This window comes from Arachis ipaensis, chromosome B9 (genome assembly GCF_059453495.1).
Source record: "Arachis ipaensis isolate K30076 ecotype BB chromosome B9, ASM5945349v1, whole genome shotgun sequence".
NCBI classification, from domain to species: domain Eukaryota; kingdom Viridiplantae; phylum Streptophyta; class Magnoliopsida; order Fabales; family Fabaceae; genus Arachis; species Arachis ipaensis.
Window position 1 is genome coordinate 7,705,442 of NC_142444.1, and position 19,739 is coordinate 7,725,180.

At 27.2% G+C, this 19,739-nt stretch overlaps 1 protein-coding gene and 1 pseudogene across 1 annotated transcript; both read right to left on the minus strand.

The window, feature by feature from the left end:
• Positions 1–1,565: 1,565 nt before the first annotated feature.
• Positions 1,566–5,247, minus strand: LOC107619486 (WAS/WASL-interacting family protein). Its single transcript, XM_016321784.3, has 3 exons — positions 5,092–5,247; positions 4,851–5,006; positions 1,566–2,125 (listed from the first exon to the last, which is right to left on the minus strand). The coding sequence occupies exons 1-3, from the start codon at positions 5,141–5,143 to the stop codon at positions 1,824–1,826; spliced, it is 510 nt and encodes a 169-aa protein (XP_016177270.1). The 5' UTR covers positions 5,144–5,247; the 3' UTR covers positions 1,566–1,823.
• A 5,972-nt stretch (positions 5,248–11,219) lies between these two features.
• LOC110266492 (uncharacterized) overlaps positions 11,220–19,739 on the minus strand; it is a 36,049-nt pseudogene continuing 27,529 nt past the window's right edge.

The window sequence follows — 19,739 nt, forward strand, 5'->3', positions numbered from 1 at the left end:
CTTTAGAATACGGCATTTAGTGTGTCATTTGATATTAAAAAAAAAATTTGATATTATGCCCTTAATGTTTTCAGTCAAAATATTATAAAAACCAAACTATGAAAGTATTGAAAACATTCCAACATCTCTACTCTTTCCATCTATCTCCTAGTATATATAAAATAAATTTCCCCACTTTTGATTGGCTCTAAAATATATTGATTGATAGTGATGGTAATGTATACATACAAATCCTTTTAAAGTTCTAAATGCACCCGAAAAGATTGAGAATGAAATATGCGTGGAATTTTTTAAATGTAAAATTTATTTGAGTAATAATTATTTAAATTAATCTCTAAATTTTTAAAAGTGAACACTTTAATCTTTTAGTTTTTAAAATATATAAAGTAATTTTCAACGTTTATTTCTATAAATAATATAGTCTCTTTTTGTTAGTCACTAACAATAACTATTAACTTAGAATGTTAACTTGCATATGTGACTATTAAGTAAGTATGCAATTCGAACAAATTCCTGGGATGAAATACAAAACAGTTCTCGAAAAGTTTAAAAAATCTCAAGATAATTCTTAATAAATTTTAATTTGTAAAATTTTAGTCTATTTATCTCATTTAATTATTTATATATACAAATTTTTTATGTAAAATCCTAAATTATAAATTAATTTTGAAAAGACATTATTTTCAATAAAATAAAATAAATCCATATTTATTATTTACCATGCAAAATATTAATTGAATTTAATTTAATTTGTAAGTATTATATTATATAATTATTTTTAATAATAAAAAAAGAGTAAACTAATATTATTTAAGAAATAGTAAAACTTTTATTTAACATAAAATTTTTCACATAAAGAAGAATACAGAGGATAAAGGATTAGAGTAGAAGCGTTAGAAATTTAGAATACTTCTATTATATTGCCATATTAGAATAAATTCTTTTTTAAATTTCATTTCAATAGTCTCTAAACAGTCATAACAAAGTCTATTGTGTAACATGATATGTAGCATCTATGGTTGAGACTTGAAAGAGTGAAACCAATAATTTTGAGAGAAGAATGAATACTATTGAGTATTGATATAATCTTCACATACACTTATACTGATCTATATATACATGATAAGACAGGGTCATACAGTTAATACAAAATGGAATGTACCTAATTTTGTTATTTGTACAACAAACTTGTCGGTTAATCTATTTACTCAATGAAGAGTATAGCTATAAGAAAATCACCTTACATTTTCTTTTTTATCCAAACTAACAATCCAAAGTCAATCAACTAAAAGATTAATGCATTGAAATTGACTGTAGTATCAAAATTTACATTTTTCCTTTTTGAATTCATTTTTATATATATAAACTAACATTCAGAGTTTATCAAATCAAGAATAAATAAATCGAAGTTCATTGTGGTTTAGAAAATTTTACATGCACATTAATGGTAATGCTCAATCACCTAGCTAGTCATCCTTCAATCTAATTCAAGACTTTATTCAAATCACTTGAATCAAAACATTAACTGAACACAGGAATCATACAAGAGTCATTTCACTCCCGAGTTTATGTTAATAAGAAAGAAAAGAACCGGTGATCGCATATCAAATTTAGTAATAGCAGTAAGGAAATATCAATTCTCAACAAATACAATTACAACAGATCCTTGTTCCACTAAGTAAGTTGGCTAATTCAATTTTCAACAAATGTACAGTCTAAAATATATCAACAAACAAGTAAAACAGAAGAAATAAATTGAAGCAGCATCGGAGGAATTGATTCTGTTACATTTGAGGTCAAGAGCTTCGTAAAGACACATAACCTTAGATATGAGGGATAGATTTTGACCTAATGAACTGTTTAAGTAGCGCTTTCTCTTCGTCAATTCGCTTTTTCTCATCTGCATCTTTTGGTTTGATCTTCCTCTTCTCTTCTAGTATCCACTTGAAGAGTTCGCGCTGTTGGTCCTCAGGGATCGGTTCCTGTTTGATCACAGGAGTTGTGATGGGTGGTAAGGTCACAGTCGTTTCTGTAACATGAGAAGTAGCATCTTTGGTTTTGATGGAACTTGCATCTTCTTCTTCTTCAACACCAGTATCTTTCTTATTTGTCCTAAAATACATAACTGCAACAATATTTACATGATTAAGTGATTTAAAAACCAAATTTAACAGAATTGTTATTGGAGAATAAACTAGTTTTGAGATCCATCAACACCTTTTGCTTTAATATTTACATTTTTTTTCACCTCAATCATATATAATACATCATGGAGAGTTGAAACGGATCGCACATATACCGAGCTGAGGTCAGAAACAGACAAAGCAATCATTCAACCATCTTCCATAATTTTTGGGCAACTACAGTAAGTTTACATTTGAAAACAGCTAAATAATTTTGGTGGAAAGAAATCAAGAATTGCAATTCAGATTTTCATCTTATTCATTTCAGCTAAAATTAAGAATGTCAATGGTCATATATCTTTTACAAATCTGTGTATCAGTAGTGGGTAGATGAATTGATTAATTATAAAATTATATAATGAAAAAAGCATTTACTATCCGACAAAAGGTCCAAATATGACTAAGGATTGATCATTTGATCTTGATCAAGAGTTTAACAAATCAATCATGTAGAACAGAGAAGTGAAACTGATTGCACATAATTCTGACTGAGATTAGATCATAATCATACAATAAATTGAAAATATCTCAACTCAATTTTTCATGTTAATCATTTCAGCAAATTTAAAAAGTGAATGGCATCCATGTACGATTAAGACTCAGAACCGCAACAACTTCAGTTTCATTGATTCACTCATCCATATGCAAGGCAAAAGGGACAATCATAAGAAGAAAACATGCTTTTGTAAGAATCAAAGCATATTGTAGCTCTATCTTGCCACTTCTGTGCTGGCCTTTCAAAACAAGAGTATAAAGTCAAAGGCTTATGTTCTGATTCCCCCTGCAAACCCCAAATTTTGTTCTCTCTTTTTCATTTGTTAGTCAAACCACTGCCAAGATTCAATGCTTTTGAGATTATGATCTCACCAACTGTCAAACCTCATCTTGGACGTGCTTGTCATGCAGAATCCTTACTGCTGGAGCCTATCCACCCTCAAAGACTTGGTTTGGTAAAACTTTTACTTTTTAAAAATAGCTTATGAAAGCTGTCTTTTAAAAGACAGTTTTTTAAAAGCTACAGCACTTACGTTTGGTAAAATCAAATTAAAAATGACTTTTAATAAGCACAAGCACCACAATTGTGTTTGGTAAAAACAGCTTTTAAAACTTAAAAAAATTCATAATAAATATAAATATAATAAATAAACTCTTTTATTTTTTAACTTTAAAATTTTATATAAGTATCATAAAAATTTATTTTATCCTAAACATCATCATTAAAAATACTAAATTACCTAACCTAAATTTTAGAGACTAATAGTCTAAATATTTACTTGATTGTACTAATATAAATAGAGTTATCATTAGTCAATAATAAAATTTGTATGTAATCTAATGTTAGTACTGGATACATTCATTATCCACCTATATATATTGGCTCACATTTACATATCACAACAAATGGGACACATATCTCAAATAAACTACTCATATGATTATATATCTATATTTACATATGTATATACATGTTATTATAATTTTGACTAATGTTCATGCAAGGAAAACTTTATAATTGGTTTTCATAAACCAAGTCAACCTCTTCACATTTCAAACAACAGATAAAAAACAAACAAACATAATAGATCTACTGAAAAAATACAAAAACAACGCACAAAAAATAATATAAATAGATAGAAGTTCATACCTAATATGTGATAGAGATGTATTTGTATTGAAATTTGTGAAGATTAGGTTGAAAAATAAAAAACATATGAAGACTGTGTTAGAATATGTGAAAGTTAGGATGAAAAGTTAGAAATATACGAGGATTTCAATGGCAATATAATAGCTGGAAATATGTGCGGGAAAATAAATAAAATTTGATAAGCATAAGCCAACTTTGAAAAGCTCCCGCTTAGGAAAAGCATCCCTAACTTTTAAAAGCCGCAAGCTCAAGCACTTGGACTTTTTAATTTACCAAACGCAAAATGAGGTGCTTGTGCACAAGCACCTTTTAGAAAAGCTTTACCAAACCCAGCCAAAAAATACTACCAGCTGCCATAGACCTTATGATCTCACTCAAACACTGCCCTCAACTTAGTTACACTGAAATGATTTCTAACATTAATAACTCAGTGCCGAATCAACACACCAAAAGCAGTGTCGTCCGGCAAGCCTCGACCGTTTATCACCACAACAATTTCCCATACGAAGTATAATTACCTTCTACATATTTACAAAAGGAGAAAAATTCAGATAGCCTAATAACACCAAACTAGTACTATCAATTCAGTCTCTCCCATTCCTTAAGAAAAAAGGAAATTGGACATTCTAAGCTTACGCCGCCCTAGAAATTTCAAACCCGAGATGATTATATTTTAGCTTTATTACTTTTATTTCTATTATTAACAACAGGACATTAAGCCCATTTTCCCTTTGTAATCAGCACAAAAGAATCAGAAACTTTATTCCTCTCCAACATCATCAACCCAGTAATAAAACACGGCGAAAAGTAGCAAGCATACATGCAGAATTTTTTTCTTTCTTTTTTTTCTTTTTTTAAAAAGGAATTATCTCCCATGAAGATTTAGGTGAAATCTCAGATCCAAAACCCCATTTCATCAATTTCCGACATCACAGCCAACGAGTAAAAATGCAAACCAAACATTTAAAAGACAAAAAAAGTAAAGGTTGTTAGTGTTGACCAATTGGGCGAAGAAGAATCACCTCCAATGGCGAGATTCACAGCCAAAAGCACAGGCAAAAGAAACTTGTGGCGCCGGAAAAAAGACTCCTTCGGCGGTGGCAGCGGAGGAGGAGCAGTAGCAGCAGCAGCCGTCTGGGTGCCCATCGGCGCCTGTTTCTGGTGGCGCTTGATTTGCTCTGTGACCAAACACGCAAGTTTGAGAGTGATTGAAGAGAAAAGAGAAAGAGAAGGGTGATTGATTGATAAGTGTTAGAATGAAACCTTTTCGGGGCTTGTTGGTGAAGAGCTTCGGAGTTTGATCACCTTCACTCATTTTCTGTCTTCCTACTGTTTGTGTTTATGCCTCACTCAAAATTCACTCACTCACTTTACTTGTTTAATGTTTAGTAGTATTAAAGGTTAAAAACTCTGCTATTTCTTTCTTCCCATACAAGGTAGAGGAATACATCTGATGACAAAAAAAAAAGGTTAAATATTCAAATATTAGGATAATTATAAAGAAATGACATTTTCCAAATAAAAAATACTTTAAGTAGAGAACAAGTAACTTGGTAAAATTTTAGTTTTAATAGTATAAATGATTTTATATAATTATTTAATTATATTTAATTTTAAAATAACCATACATAGGATAACTATAAGATGTAGTAATAAGTAATTATTTTTCAGAATTTGATTTGTTAATTTATTAGTATTTAATTGAGGATTTTATAATTTTATTAGATTTTATCGGAGTAAATGAATTTAATAATAGATTTTTATGTAGTTAATTTGTACGTTTGTTGGGGTTTGTTTTCTGGATTTATTATGTTCTTATAGTAGGTTTGATTTTATTTTTAATTTTAAAATTTTAAATTTTAATGAATTATAAATTTTTTTAGGAATAATAGCCAACGAATTATATTTTAAATGGCATAATCTCTTAATATTTATTTAGAGGTCACAAGTTTAAATCTCATTCTTAACTTTAAAAAAAAATTCATAGTTTCTTAAAAAATGAGTTTATTTTTAGTAAAATATTATTCTAATGCATGTTACATATTTAACTGTCTAATTACACATCCAAATATTTTTTGTTTCAAGTTCAATTAAACATGTTCAAACTGTCAAACTCAATAAAAACTACTTTTATTACACTAGCGTGCTCAACAAAAACCAATTTTATTACATTAGCGTGTACGCACACGTGTTTTAATAATGCTTCTTTATCTTTTTCTTTGCATTCTTCCTTCTTTTTCGCTTTCCTCCTTCTTCGTCTTCACATTCTTTATTCTTCTTTCTGTTCTTCCTTCTTATTCGCATTCCTCCTCCTTATTCTTCTTCGCATGTTTTCTCTCAATCGTCATTCTTTTATTGTTGCTGTTGCTATTGCGTTTTTTCTTTTTCTCCTTTTAATTGAGGTTCATTTGGATCCAGAAATGAATTCGATGTGTCTCTGCTGATAATTGAGCTTTTTACTATTTGTTTAAAATTGAACTAATTTCGGTTCATTTGTGAATTAATTGAGGTTCACTTGATGTTGCTAATAAGTATTGACCAAATTTTTTATTTTTTAAGTAATTTCGATTCATTTCTTAGTTTAATTGAGGTTCATTTGTATTCAAAAATAAATTATGTGTTTTTGTTGATGATTGAGTCTTTTTTACTGCTTGTTCAAAACTGAACTAATTTCGGTTCATTTGTGTGTTAATTTAGATTCAGTTGATGCTGTTGTTAAGTTTTGACCAAGTTTTTTATTCCTTAAGTAATTTCGGTTCACTTATTAGTTTATTTGACGTTCATTTGGATAAAAAAATGAATTCGATGTGCTTTTGTTGATAATTGAGTTTTTTTTACTACTTGTTCAAATCTGAACTAATCGAATGAAATGGAGTGAAATCTAATGCCATTAAATAACGTAATAATGAATAATTTCATTCTTCTTTGCTAAAAATTTGGTCAATACTTATTATTAGCAGCAAGTGAATCTCGAATTCTCAATTAGCACATAAATAAATCGAAATTAGTTCAGTTTTGAACAAACAGTCAAAAAGACTCAATCATCAACAAAAACACATACAATTTATTTCTGACTTAAAAAATAAAAAATTTGGTCAATACTTATCATCAACATCAAGTAAACCTCAATTAATTCACAAATGAACTGAAATTAGTTCAATTTTTGAACAAACAGTAAAAAAGACTCAATTATCAATAAAAACACATCGAATTCATTTCTGGATCCAAATGAACCTCAATTAAAAGGAGAAAAAGAAAAAACGCAACAACTACAGCAGTAATAAAAGAATGACGATTGAGAGAAAATATGTGTAAATTTAAAGATAAAAACGTAAATTCCCCAAAGTTGAAAACGTTACGTGTATTTCCCATAGCTACATTTTTATATAAATCGAATGAGTTATATTCAATTTAAAGTGGTTTGTAGTAAATCAAATGAGGGTGAGTCGATTTACTAGAATTTCATGCAAATTCATATGTAAACGTGCTTTAAGGTAAATAATCAACTCACCCTCGTTCGATTTACAAATTCCTATATATATAGAATTAGAATTACATTGTACTAAACAATTTTTTTCTCAAAATTTTTAAAATAATTCTTTATAATATTACTAGTTGTGTTAAAAAAAATTAATTGAAATAAATTATGCTAAGCTATTATTTTGAAAATTACATCATATTTCTTTACAAATAATTAACCTTAGGATATTAATTAACATAATAATATGTATAGTCAGATCCAAAAAATTTTGACAGTGGGGATAAAATATATATAATATAATAATAATTTTTATAATTATATTATGATATTGTAAAATATAATTACTCTTTAAATTATGTAACCAATAATTTAAAAAACTAAAACAATAAATCAAAATAATAACAAATAATTTATAATTCCATCCTTCTTGGCTTCATATTTTAAGAAGATTAAATAATATTTTTATTTTTAATACAATCAAATATCTCTCTTTCAATATATGTCATTAAACAATTATTTAAAAAGTGAAGAACAAAAAAATAATATCCAAAATTTCTAATTCAAAATAAGTCAATACACACCATTAACAAGTCACTCAAATTAATTTTCAAAAACAATAAAAAAAAGTAAAGTACAAAAGAATAATATCCTAAATTTCTAATTCAAAATAAGTCAATACACAGTTACATAAACAATTAACAAACAGAACAATAAAAGTATCAATAAAATTAAATTTATAGTGGAAACAACTAACTTTATTACTAAAAGTCACTAAGTAATATTTAAAATTTCACTGGGACACTTGTCTCACTCCTATATGAGTAAATCCGTCCCCGTGTATAATTATATATTATATATAGAATATTACCTATTAATATTCAATAGACAATATAGTTGAATATTAGTAAATAAAATATAATAAATATGAATATTGTGGTGATAATTAATATTAAATTTCTAATAAAAAATTAAAGATATTAATAGTAAATTTTATATTGTTCATTAACATTATATACTCCTTATGTACTCTTATTATTATTAATCATCATTAATATTAAACTAACAAAAAATAATCTAAGTAATGAATACTTTAAAAATTTTGATTACTTTTAATTTAAATAATTTTATCAACCAAATTTTATTTTTTATCTTTAAAAACTTTTTATTTCTTATTGATATATGATCCATATGAATTTTATTACTAATATCTTTGATTTTTGAAGTGAGATTTATTTTTAAGGTCTTGCGTTTTTTTTTTTTAAAACTAGATAATCTTGTGTATGAATAATATTTTCCTTTAGAGATTTACGTCATCTTTACTTTGAGTTGGTTTAATTAAAATTTTTATGCTACAAATTTTGTAATTTTAATATTGACACGTATAAGTAATGTTTTATGTGGATCACCTGGAAGGTATCATACCAATGCTGGCTTAAATCACTGAACTAATGACAGATTTTTTATTCTTTTTGTGACGACACTGGTTGTTATTGGTCTTGTCCCGTACTTAAGCATATGCGTAGGTTATTTACTTTCTTAGCAGTTTGAGTGGCTTCCTCATATTTGCTTATGACACCTGTGAGAATATACTCTTCAATTTTGATGGTTCTGTCATCCTGCACCACTCTAAGGTTTGTATCATTGTTATCTTGTCTATATGGCCCACCTTTTTTTGGTGCTGCCACTCATGTTTTTCTCGTTACGTTCTAATATTGAGGAGCTCATTTTCTATTGTATTCTTTCGGAGATGATATGAAGTATTTGAATGGCAACACTTTTCATTGCACTTCATCTTATTCTGTTACTTCGAATACAATTTTAACGTGTCATGAGTTTATTGCGAGCAACAGTGAGAGTCTGGCTCGAAGGAGGCTCCGTATTAAATTTCTACAAAAAAAAATAAAAAATATTAGTAGTGAAATTTATATTGTCTATTAATATTATGTATTCTTTATGTATTCCTGTTATAATTAATTATTATTAATATTAAACTAATAAAAAATAATATAAGTATTGAGTAATTTAAAAATTTTGATTTTTTAATTTAAATAATTTTATCAACCAAATTTTATTCTTTATTTTTAAAAACTTTTTATTTTTTGTTGATATATCGTCAATATGAATTTTACTAGTTACCGTTAATACTTTTTATTTTTTATTTTTGTCGTTGACCTAAATTTTATGCTTTTGGCATGTACTCTTTTTAATATTTAAAATACAAATTCAACAATTAAAATTATAATTTAAACAAAATTTTAGATTATAAAAAAAATAGAATCAAATTAAAAAAATCTGAAATTTTTTCATTCTAAACCTTAAATTACAGTAAACATATACATGAATTTAATGTTATATACATTTTCTTTGCAATATTTAAAATAATCAAATAAAAAGTTTCAAAAATTAGTTATTTAGAATTCACTCATTTATATTTAGTTTTATTTATAATGAAAAAAATTAAATAGATGTGGATATTTTAGTGAGTAGTACTGTAGTAATTTTGAACTATTGCAGATCCAGCCGTATTATAGCAGTGATATTAGTAGTGTTGTATGTAATCATCCTTTTATGGATTATGTTTGTAGTAGTGTTGTATGTAGTCATCCTTTTATGGATTATGTCTGTGAAGTCCAAATTTACCTAAAGATAACTCACATGATGAGTCCAAGAGACTTGGTAGTTTGCTGATTGTCTACTTTAAGTTGATACTTCTCTGAAACTTATGTAAATATTAAATTTCTGATCAAAATGTTTATTATTAATGGATAATTTAGATATACATAGAATATAATTAAGGATAAATACAGTACTCTTTGAGTACTCTCGTATATATTTATTTATTATGAGTAGTACTGTAGTAATTTTTAACTATTGCAGATCCAGCCGTATTATAGAAGTGATATTAGTAGTGTTGTATGTAGTCATCCTTTTATGGATTATGTATGTAGTAGTGTTGTATGTAGTCATCCTTTTATGGATTATGTCTGTGAAGTCCAAATTTACCTAAAGATAACTCACATGATGAGTCCAAGAGACTTGGTAGTTTGCTGATTGTCTACTTTAAGTTGATACTTCTCTGAAACCTATGTAAATATTAAATTTCTGATCAAATTGTTTATTATTAATGGATAATTTAGATATACATAGAATATAATTAAGGATAAATACAGTACTCTTTGAGTACTCTAGTATATATTTATTTATTATGAGTAGTACTGTAGTAATTTTTAACTATTGCAGATCCAGCCGTATTATAGAAGTGATATTAGTAGTGTTGTATGTAGTCATCCTTTTATGGATTATGTATGTAGTAGTGTTGTATGTAGTCATCCTTTTATGGATTATGTCTGTGAAGTCTAAATTTACCTAAAAATAACTCACCCGATGAGTTCAAGAGACTTGATAGTTTGCTGATTGTCTACTTTAATTTGATACTTCTCTGAAACTTATGTAAATATTAAATTTCTGATTAAAATGTTTATTATTAATTGATAATTTAAATATACATAGAATATAATTAAGGATAAATACAGTACTCTTTGAGTATTCTAGTGTATATTTATTCATTAGGATAGTAAATTATGCCTTTTAATATAAGAAATATTTAATATAATTTCATATCAAATGATGTATATATATGTGTTTATGATCAATAAAAAAGCAGATTAAAACAATTTATTTTCTACATTTACTTAATGAAAAGTAATGTTCCTAGAATCCAAAATTTTGGGAGGTAAATTACAATTTTATCTCCTAAACTTTTGTAATGTGCAATTTGATTCCTTGAAGCAATCAAATTGTAATTTTTCTTTGCCTCATGTGTTTATTAAAACAATTAGCCCTTAATAGAAGGGTAATTTTGAAAGAAATTTTAGAGAAAATGCTTTTCTAATTTTTAGAACTTTTGGAGTTAGTTGTTCACCTTCCATATTTCATCATCTGAGTAAAGGCCTAAAGGGTCCAAGTTTGTTGTAATGCTACCCTTGAAAAGAGTTGCTTCTTGAGGGATAATACTAAGCTTCATTCTCAAATCCTTCAACTCCAATGAGCATATGTCAATCTCATCAATAATAATGTTACCTCTTGAAGGCTCAACCAATCGGAACAAAGCACTTATAAGTGTTGTTTTTCCACTTCCTGTCCTTCCTACAACTCCCACTCTACTCCCTTCTTTGAATGTGCAAGTGATTCCTTTCAGGACTATTGGTGCATTCCGACGATATCTAATCTGAAATCAATGTCGAATTGATAAACCATGACAACTGTTTTATTTATTATGTAATATTAGCATTACCTGGGGACACATAATCCATAGGAACTAGAATAAGTAACAAGGCTGCAGTGAAGACTGTCAAGTTTTGAAGTGTTTCAATCCTTATAATCAACCATTCCATGGTCACATTAGAATGAAAGAATAGTGATGCATCTGTTTCTACAAGTTTTAGGTAGTTCTTGACAAATCTATCCACCATGTTGAATGCTCTAACAGTAACCACTCTAAGTGATGTCTCAGCTGCAAAATTCATCACTGGTGCTTTGGTTGTTCCATTGATCCTTATTATTTCTCTTGCAAAGGCTTGATAATATCCCTTTTATATTAAAAATAATTAAAAAATAGTAATAATAAAATAAAATAACATGGAGTCCAATGCAAATTTCACAGTAAAAGTGGACAAACCTGAACGTATTTTGATGCTAGCGTAGCAGGAATTGCAACTATTAGAACTTGCCATGTGACTGAAGCCATTATACCAATTATCACCACAATTTCAATAGCTACAAAAGTGATGGAATAAGGTATATCAAGGTACAGAATACTCAAATCTGATGAAGCCTGCAAGTAAGGAGGTTATATTTTATGAGTTAGAATAATGATTAATTAACTCATAAAGAATAACATAGGAGCATTGAAGATAGCCTTATTGAAACTAGAGAAGAAGGCTGATGAAGCTTTTAATCCAAGAAGTGCAGATACCAAAGACCTCAGATACACAAAAAAAAGCACTGCTAAATGAGACCAATGCATAAACTCCAATCAAAACAGCACTAGTCACTCTTGGCATATCAATGGAGCACTATGGAACAGAACACATCCTAGGAAGACAATAGCAGGAGCCATCCAATAAAGAATTGACCCATAACCCTTCATGATCTGTGTCTTAGACAACCATATAAATTCTTTGGGGCGAAGACTCAACCAAGCTCTTGAATTTTCCGGTTAAAATTACAAAGTGAGAAAGCTTTTTTTGAAAATATAAAAATTTAAATTTTTAATATATTTATTTTATATTTATTAAATAAAAAATTTTTAAATTTTCATTAATGGTAAACTTATTATGTATTTTAGGATGAATTTGGATCCTCTAAATTTTAAATTTGTACTTTAGAGGGTAAAGTGTGACCTTCTACCCTTGAATGGTTTCTCTTTCATATTTATTCTTGGTCATACCTATAAAATAAATGGTGAGAGATCACACTTTATTCTTTAAAGTGAAATTCAAACTTTAGAGAATCCAAATTCTTTTAGGATATATATTAACTAAATCCTTTATTTATTTTATCTTTGGTGTTCCTCTTTTTGGTCAGCATATGATATTGTCTCTTCTATGAATCTATGTTTTTTTGTCAAATAGATTGGTGAGACTCAAACCCAAAGTCTTTAGATGAAGAAGAAGAAAATTATGTTATTTGAGTTATAGTTAGTTGACAATCTATAATGTTCTTAAATTCTTTTTTTTTTTTTTTGGGATGTTGTTGCTCTAAATTGATAGATATGCTTTTAATTACAAAAATGAATAAATCATTGGGCTTAGCCCAATTAATATATTCTCTTCTCCCTTTTTGGGACATGATATACTCTCTTCTTAACCATATGCTACTAAAATTGGTTGGGTTAAGCCCAAAGTAAAAAATATAGAACCCGTTAGTTTGACCTTTTTGGTTCCTGCTGTTTTTGGTGATGTTTCTCCAATGCAGGTTTTGAACTACTTCTGTCAGTTGGACTAGAGTTCTGTTTGTTAGATTTGGATAAAAATGGATATGTTGGGAATTGACAAGGTGATAAATATCAAAGGTGATTTTTAATACTATTTGTTTTTTAGTTCAATAATTTTGGGACTTCAATTAAGCCGAGTCAAATTAGTTAATTTATCTATAGATAATCATATTTTTAACACCCCTTATATAAGAGTTTCTTTTGAATTTGTATATATTTTATATTTTTTATTTGTCTTAATAAAATTACATGTACTAAAAGTGTAAATTGATAAGTAAAAGTAATACCAATAATTCAAAAAAAAAAAATATATGAAACATAATATCAACAAGGAGTTAATTTGAATGACAATTAATTTTTTTTTTTTTTTAATCAAGTGACTTAAGTTTAGCTCTTAGAAAATGAAAAAAAAGAAAAAGAAAAATCTCGTTAGAAAACCTAAAACAGTAAAACTTTTCATGAGTTTAGGTGCACTCTTAATTTATTTTTATTTTTATTTTTTGACGGTGTAAGCAGCTTGCATTATGATGATAGAAGGATTACACTCAATAATGACCCAATTTTCTATCGTTGTTGGACATTATTTTAACCAACAAAAAGTAGGATGAGTACAGGCAAATTTTGTCAACTGGCGCGATGCATTCTTAATTTTGATAACCTGGTAAAACAAGATTTTTCTTTATGCATGTACAAAAATGATAAGCCAATAAGGCAGCTAGACAATCATTAGGAACTTAGGATTATTTCTGTTTACAAATTGACCCCTCTCATCCACAAGGGCTAGCAAGCAAAAATTGACAAAGTGCAATGGATAAGTATGAAGTTATTGCATGTTATATTGTTATCTTCTTTAAGAACATTAAAATCACATGCAATCTATCATCAACAAACAAAAGAAAAAAAATTGTCACTTAGGATCTGTGTTTGTTTATAAGTATGGAATAATGAGATAGAAATACAGAAATAAAAAATTATATTTTACAAATAAAATATAGACATAAAAACAGTAACAAAAAAATACAACTTATTTTTTATTTTTTATTATTTTTGTTAATTTTTTAAAATTATATTTTTTACTATTATATTTTTTTCTCAACTTTTTTGAATGAAGAATAATGAGAATAAATTGTATTTTCATAATTTGTTCTAGTTTATCACTAAATAAAATACAAAAACACTAAATTTTGTATCTCTATCTTTTGTTTTTTATTCTCAATATTTTATTTTGTTCTGTTTTCAGAACTAAATAGACGTAGGAATTTCAATTAAATTCTCTTTTGTATGTTTTCTATCTTTAATTGTAATTGAGACAATGTTGCTTCTACATATATACTAAGGTTCTGTTTGGGAAGTTTTAAAAGTAACTTTTTTGAACTTTTAACTTATAAAAAATAGTAGAATTAATGTCTGGTGCAATTTTCAAAATCAAATTGCAGCTTTTTAAGAAGTTATTTAGGAGCTTATAGAAAAGTTAAAAAAATGACTTCTCTCATAATACTATTATTTTTTATCACATTTCTATAAAATAAGCACTTTTAAAGCTAAAAACTCAAACACAAAATTTATAAGCTACTTTTAATATAATTATTTATTGTTTAAGTTATTTTATCAAAAGGAATTTAATTAAGTTGTTTACCTAAACTGGACCTAAATTGAGTGTCTTGGTGCCCTCAAACACAATAAATTACATTTCTCTAAATTTATGCGTAATGTATTTGAATTCTGAAATTCAATCCACAAAAGGTATTTTTGAGTTGAATATGTGATAGACTATTGGATTCAATCAACATCATGGATAAGGCAATTGGATAATGACTCATAAAGAGAGGCCCTAAATGCCATCGTAACCTAAAGTTGTAAAATACATAAATTGCTCTGTTTGGATTTTGTATGGATGGACGGTTTGTTAACCATCCAAAACATTATGGATATGTTAAAATATAATATAATGCATCCATGCCATACTCCTTTCATAAAATTTGAAGAAATAAAATATAATATAACAATAACATGACATTCCCATGACATGTGTATATTTATGATTTGTCTTTGTCTTTATACTACTTGCATTGTAAGACAATCCCTCTTACACTGGACATAAAAGTGTGTTACATATATGTCAGATTTTGTGTCACACATTATCTACTAAGAATCTATCTTTCCCATTCCTTTTATGGTGCTATCCAATATCTATGTCTAAAAAGTAAACACTTGCTGTTATGCCTTAATTTAAAAGAGATATATTATTGAGTTTAATTTTGATACAAGACAGTATAAAATATTTTACATAATTGTCTAATTATATCCAGATTTTTAGATAATTATTTATGCAGTTAATATAAAAATTAATTATTTTTGTTGACATGATAAATACGTAATTAAATATATGTATAAAACTATTTTATACTAATAGTGTATCAATTAAATTCGTTGTTTTGTTGCTCTGTTAATTGTTGTTATTTTGTTTCTTGTTCTTGTTGTTGTTCTTGAGTCTGTGTAACCTCTTTCTCATGTTTGGGATCTCTGTAGGGCTGTTTTTTTATTTGAAAAAAAAAAAAATCAGCATTTGGGTCATATTAAGCGGTGCGGATTAAGAGAACTTTTTAAGTACGATGGTCTCAGATTTTCAATCTAATTCGCCTTTTTTAACAAGTTATACGAACCAATCTGACAGGTTTAAGTCTGTTTGTCACCCCTATATATAACCTCTTTCTCATGTTTGGAATCTCTGTAAGGTTGAAAACTTACAAAAAATATATTGATCAGCATTTGGGTCACATTCATGCAATCTTCATGTCAATAATGTAACCTTGTAACCAAGGATATAGAGTGTGTTTGGTAACCACGTTTGAAGAAGAAAAGTACGTTAGAGCTTCTTGAAAGCTTCACTTTTTTGTTTGGCTAAATTTTTTTTTACAAACGCAGAAGTGATAATTTCTAACTTCTTGAAAAATCACGTTTACAAGAAGCAATAATTTCTAACTTCTCCGTTACACTAACGTGCTTTTAGCCAATACCTTCAATATTTATTTTTCTTTTACCAACTTTATCCTTTATACATATTATTGCATTATTTATAGAATTCTTATTATTCTTCTCTATATGAGTTCTTTTTTTATTATTTATTATTTATATTTTTTATTAATTTTTTTATTTGACATTATATATTTTTATAGTTATAATTTTTGTGTATTATATTTATTATTATCTTTTTATAATAGAATTTATTGATCCCATTAAGTAAAATAAATTAAATAAAAAAATTAATCATAAATAATAATAATAGTTAAAAATTATAATGTACTAAAAAAGAATACTAAGAGTATTAAAAATATACTATATAAAAAACATATAAGAAAAAAGTATAAAAAATTAAACATGTATAAAAAAATAATATTATAATTTAATGTCATGTCCTTTTAAGTAATTATCTATCTAAAAGTGATTTTAACTAATATTATCCAAACAATATTTATTTTATCAAAATCAATTTTAGTAAAGAATTGCCAAACATAAATCATGTTGACACAAACTTACTTCTATCCAAAATCAATTCTATAAAATCACTTTTATTCAAACTCCAGTTTGACCAACCACAATCCAAACACACACATATAGTCATATAGAGAAGTAAGAATAAGGTGGAATTATTTTGTGTAGATAAACTCAATGGCCTATTATGCATTATTAGCTACTCCCATAAATGCTATCTCCTTATTATGAGTCAGAAATCTTATCAAAATGGTGGCGCATTATTTGACTAATGATGTTCTTCTTAAATTTGACAAATTTTAGCAACAACATTTAATTTTGGATTTGTAACTAGTTTGGAGTTTATTTGTTCATTCAAGGCTCCAATTTTAAAGATTTGTGGTCCTTTCAAACTTTTAGTCCACTTGTGTATGAACCCATCAAAATTATTACCCATCTCCATATAAAAATGGTACATTAAAAAAAGAGAAACTTGACAAATTGTGAAAATTTCTTTGATAAATTATTTGTAAGTATTTCCATAAGTGTTTGCTGAATCTAAAAATGTGTTTTAATTTTGATAGACTGAAAATTTTTGAATTTACATAAATTTTTCTATACCAAAAAAAAAAAAGAGAGATTTGACAAATTCATTTTAACCCTAAATATTAGACATAACTCTCTATCCAATAACATAGACAAAAAAAAACATTAACATTATTGAAGTTGTGATTAGTGATTACTTAACCATATATAAGATAGCTCCTAATTGTATAGGATAAAAGCAAGGGTGTTGTCTAGTGTATAAAAGTGATGGGTGTAGGGACTTTCTCAAATATAGATAAGATTGATCTACAATCTACATGGATCCTCATCCTCTAATCTATTACCCCTTTGGTGGGGTTCTTTGCTTAAATCAACTATTAACTAAGTTAAAGCAATTTATGCACTTTGTGCAAAGAGAATTGAAATCATCAAAAACTATGTTTAGTGCCATTTGGAATTGGAATTGTGGTCCAACAAGAACTGAACTAACATGTTGGGGCCAACCCTCTCTTTGCCACCATAAGAAGCATAAAATTTGTTGTGGTGAATAGGAAATTAAATTTCATTAATCTAAACTCTAGGTAACCCATAATATACTAATGTCTTTTATGTTCGGTTAGTATGGTTAATTGAACACATGATCCTTATTGGCATTGTCTTATGACTCAAATGTGAAGTGACATTTAACAAAATATGAACAATGTTTAGACTTTAGAACATGCAATTGGTCCCATCTCAACTTCCAAACAACAAAGTATGACAAGAATCATAGGATATTGATACAGGTTTCATTGAGTTATCTTTAAGCAAGTAATTTTGTAATGGGAGTTTCTAAACTTAGAGGAAAATTAAAGCTTATATGGAGGTATAGGTTGTTGAACGAAAAGTGCAAGTATCGTGCCAACTAGGTCTAAACTCTAGAGCTAGAACTGAAAGTGAGTCAAGCTAACTCATGAGTCAGTTAGAGTTCGATTTGTTAATAGTTTGATAAGCTGAACTCGAGAGTTAGTGAACCGAGCTTGAGTTTGGAATTGTGCTCGTAAATTAAATGAAGTGAGTTTGAGCTTGGATAAGCTCCACTCATTAGCTCGTGAATTGGCTCGATTATATATATAATATTAAAAGTATAAATTAAATGCATATAGGATATGTGTATTAATAATTTAATATATATATATATATATATATATATAAAATAATAATATATAATTACATATATATTATTGTTCTTAATTATTTAAAATTTTATATTCATTTTTTATATATAATTTTGATGTATGATATAAATAAAAAATTTATAATTGATAGATAAACAATATATAAAATTAATTTTTTTATATTTTTAATATATATAAGTTATAATTTATTGATATAGAATTATAGATTATGTGTCTATTATTTGAGCCAGTTTGTGAGCTCGAGTCAGCTCGTAAGCTTTCATTAAGCTGACCTTGAGCTTACGAAATAGACTCAATTATTAATGAGTCGAGGCGTGAGCTAAACTTAATTTTCGTAAATCGAACTTGACTTTCTTCCAGCCCTACTCTAAACCACTCGAACTTTAATTTTTGTTAGATCTCAAACAAGCATAAAACCAAAAGAGGGCATGTGGATTTTAGCAAGTATACATGAGATGTTTCCTAACTACCCAAAAAGAAAAAAAGATATTAGGGAAAAACAAGTATCAATAACGTACGAAATAATAAGAATTATGAAGAGCCGATACTACAGTTTATACTTAATAAGCAACCACTCATCCTTTTGGTTCATAAATGATAAATGAGTTAGGTATAATACAATTAATATGACATTAGACTAGTAATAAGTATAATGTTACAACTAAGATATGTTAAAGGTCACATTAACATGAGAATTGATCTTACATAAAAACAGAGGAATAACTTACAAATTTTGACAAGTCTCACCATTTAGCACCAATTGTATATTTCTTTTTTTTTTTTTTTTTTATGGCAGAAATTTCCGTGAGATTATTTACTTCCTGGAATGAGCCTTCTAATTCATTATGAGATCCATCTCAATAAAATAACTGTACTTTTTTCCTTTAGAAATGATAAATGAGTTAGGTATGAATGTATGATACAATTAATGACATCAAATGAAAAATGAGTTATTAAATTGTCAGAATTCAGTTATTAAATGATAAATGTATATTGACTTTTTAAACAAATTAGTCAACACTACTCTGTATTTCATTTTATTTTATAATTTTTGTGAAAATAATTTTAAATTAAATTTTTGACTGTGCATCATTGCTCTAAGGAAAACACTATTTATAAGATAAGTAAGTTTAATTATACTTAAAGGAAATTAATAATATTTTAAAAAATAGAGAAAGTTAGAAAACTACAAAGAATTATTCTAATGACGATAATAAGATATTATCAAATTCTTACATAA

Excerpts from the sequence above, each read along its gene's own strand:
- LOC107619486 (XM_016321784.3), bottom strand. The coding sequence starts at position 5,143 with ATGAGTGAAGGTGATCAAACTCCGAAGCTCTTCACCAACAAGCCCCGA. Across the intron at positions 5,007-5,091 it reads CACCAACAAGCCCCGAAAAG|AGCAAATCAAGCGCCACCAG; the intron begins GTTTCATTCTAA and ends GTTTGGTCACAG. Across the intron at positions 2,126-4,850 it reads TGTGAATCTCGCCATTGGAG|TTATGTATTTTAGGACAAAT; the intron begins GTGATTCTTCTT and ends ATATTGTTGCAG.